This window comes from Oncorhynchus mykiss, chromosome 18 (genome assembly GCF_057628025.1).
Source record: "Oncorhynchus mykiss isolate SJ-2025 chromosome 18, ASM5762802v1, whole genome shotgun sequence".
Lineage (NCBI taxonomy): Eukaryota > Metazoa > Chordata > Actinopteri > Salmoniformes > Salmonidae > Oncorhynchus > Oncorhynchus mykiss.
In genome coordinates, this window is record NC_143039.1 from 52,187,801 (window position 1) to 52,190,968 (window position 3,168).

At 44.6% G+C, this 3,168-nt stretch overlaps 1 protein-coding gene across 1 annotated transcript; it reads left to right on the plus strand.

Annotated features, from left to right (window-relative positions):
* Positions 1 to 910: 910 nt before the first annotated feature.
* LOC110496832 (metaxin-1-like) lies at positions 911 to 2,722 on the plus strand. Its single transcript, XM_090206665.1, has 4 exons — positions 911 to 1,075; positions 1,942 to 2,018; positions 2,067 to 2,224; positions 2,589 to 2,722. Exons 1-4 carry the CDS (start codon positions 911 to 913, stop codon positions 2,720 to 2,722), a joined length of 534 nt encoding a protein of 177 aa, XP_090062791.1.
* Positions 2,723 to 3,168: the final 446 nt, after the last annotated feature.

Sequence of the window (3,168 nt, forward strand, 5' to 3'; positions counted from 1 at the left end):
CCTTGTGGCGGGCTGGGGGTCTGCAAGCTGACACATTGGTGCGGCTGGCTTCTGGGTAAAGCAAGCAGTGTGAAAAGAAGCAGTGTGGCTAGGCACGGTTGTGTTTAGGAGGATGCATGACTCTCGATCAAGTCCGTAGTTGCAGCGATGGGACAAGACTGAGAAAAGGGGGTAAAAGTTCAAATAAATAAAAATATGAGTCTTTCTGGGTATGTATCTAAGAGCTTTGCACACCTGGATTCAACAACATTTGCCCGTTTTGTTATTTTCAAAATTCTTCAATATCTGTCAAATTGGTTGTTTACTGTTGTTAGACAACTATTTTTAAGTCTTGTCATAGATTTTCAAGCAGATTTAAGTCAAAACTGTAACTCGCCCAGTCAAGAATATTCACTATCTTCTTGGTAACCGACTCCAGTGTGGATTTGGCCTTGTGTTTTAGGTTGTTGTCCTGCTGAAAGGTGAATTCATCTCCCAGTGTCTGCTGGAATCAAATTAAATGTTATTTGTCACATGCGCCGAATACAACACCTTACTGTGAAATGCTTACTTACAAGCCCTTAAACAACAATGCGGTTTTAAGAAAATATAGTTATTAAAATATTTACTAAATAAACTAAATTTAAAAAAGTTAAAAATAAAATAACATTAACGAGGCTATATACCTGGGGTACCAGTACCGAGCCAATGTGCAGAGGCTCGTGTTAGTCGAGGTAATTTGTACATGTAGGTAGGGGTAAAGTGACTATGCATAGATACTAAACCGCGAGTAGCAGCAGTGTAAAAACAAGGGGGGGGGGGGGGGGGGGGGTTGTCAATGCAAGTAGTCTGGGTGGTCATTGTATTAATTGTTCAGCAATCTTATGCTTGGGTTGGGGGTAGAAGCTGTTATGGAGCCTTTTGGACCTAGATGAACAAATTGGGAGCAGTGGACGTGACGCGGCGCTGGAACGCCGAGAACATCACCTTCCCACTCAACTTTCTGCTGCCCAACCACATTCACAACCAGCAACTGGAGAGGCTGAGGCTGGTGAGGGGAGACCCCACACTGGAGCCCGGGCATCAGCTGGAGAAGGTGAGAAGGGACGGTTGAGGGTGTAAAATACATATTATTGGAGAAGATAAGACTGAGTGTGAATTGACACAATGGGATTTGGCAAATGGCCCGGTAACAGGTGGAGGGAGGAGATGAAAAGTAAAGAAGAGGAGGGTGATGCAAAAGAGAGGAACAAAGAGTTGATCATTCAGACAGTGAGAAATAAGAGATGGAGGGGAGTGATGAAAGAGTGTCTTGAGAAGCACAGAGAAAGGAGGTGAAACATGAGATGATAATAAGATGTGAAATGATAAGAGTTATACGGTCAAGTCTATGGATGGACTATCATCAAAGTAGTCCACATTGTAAATAGCAGCTAGCGATTACCAGAGAGAGGCCCCTGGATTGCCTCTTTGGTGCCCTGACGTGGCGAGGGTAGTTCATGGTAGTTGAAAAAAGTCAAAACAGTCTGTGTTTTCACAACACGTGGTAATTGGGTCAGGCGGTTCATCTCCATGGAAACCACGTTCAGGAATAATTAGTGAGGTGGTTCGGGGGAGGGGGGGGCGGTTTAATAATAAAGGGGTATTGTTCTCAAAGATCCCACCCTAAAATATTTTTTATTTTATTTGTTATGCTACATCAACATGTGCATTGACTCGGTTTGTAACTGGGGGATGGGCAACTCCGGTCCTTGGGGGGAACCGGAGTTGCCCATCCCTGGTTTAACTAACTGTACACATAACCATGTTCTGGCTTCATTGAGGGATGGGTCATAAATAAGCTCCATGTGCACTTGCTTGCTGATGACCTTTTTCATAAATGCAAATACAGCTGTTCAGGCTGAGAATGCTTCTGTATGTCCATGCAGACGGTTGTCTGGGTGCTTTGGATCCCCTCCACAGCTTTACCATGACATGCTGGAGTGCATGAACCTGCTCTCTCACCGCCTGGGCTTACACAAGTTCTTCTTCAAGGATTCGTAAGTGGCTGCTGTGCAGAAAATGCACTTTGTGCATTGTCTCCCCAGCCCATCCTCTTTGGATGCCTATGTGTTCGGTCACCTAGCCCCCCTGCTGAAGGTGAAGCTGCCTAATGGGAAACTTCACCAACACCTCAACTCCCAGGACAACCTGCGGCACTACTGCACCAACGGCCTGGTCCTCTATTTCCCCTCAGAGGGCGGAGGTAAGGTCCCTGGAGTATGATTTCTTAACTCCGTTCTTCGAGTAGTATCCCCAACAGTACAGTCACTTTTGTTGTAGCACAGGGCAAACACACCTGATTTTAACTTGTCAAGTGGGTGATTGGTTGACTGGTTGTATCAAAAAGCTGGACTGTTTGGGATACTCGAGAACCAGAGTTGAGACATACTGATCTTGAGTACCTAGTCTAGCAGTGTGATACTCAACTCCAAAACACTGAAAACTCTAACTGTATTAACATTCAATTGCAAAAACTGGTTTTGTTATGATACAGAGACATGATACATGATACTGAGGTGCAGAGACTTCATGCTTTCTTCTCTTTTGACACTCATCCCAGGTTTCAGTCTATTCGGATGGTAGTGACTTTGACAACGAGCCCCATAAACAACGCAACCAAATCCTGTCGGTCCTGTTCGCCATGGGCTCCATGCTGGGCTATGCCATTTTGATGGGGATCGTCAGCATCCAGCACGTCTGACCGCAGGCAGCGCTAGTGGGACCCCACCACATCAAGGAGGAGGAAGAGGAATGAGCAGTACTGGCTCTGTATGGGACTAGGGACAAGGAGACGTTGTGAAGGGAAAATAGACGTTCTCTAATTTATTCTGTGTACTGCAATAAGGGAACTGGGATTACATTCCTCAAAAATCTCAATCCCCCACAATGCACGATAATCCTTTGTCAGAACAGACCCCTCTTGGCATCCACCGACATGCCAAGTTGGGCTGTCTCCTTTATTGGGGCTTGATTTTTGTTTTCTTGACATCCCTGGAAGGCATACCTTTTCTTGTCTCAGAATCTTCAAGTGAGTTTTAATATAATTGAAGAATTATGAAGAAAGTATGCCTTTTCTTTTTTTTACCTCTAAAATCACAATGGAAAACATATTTGACAGAATTATGCAGTAGAGCAGATATATTACCT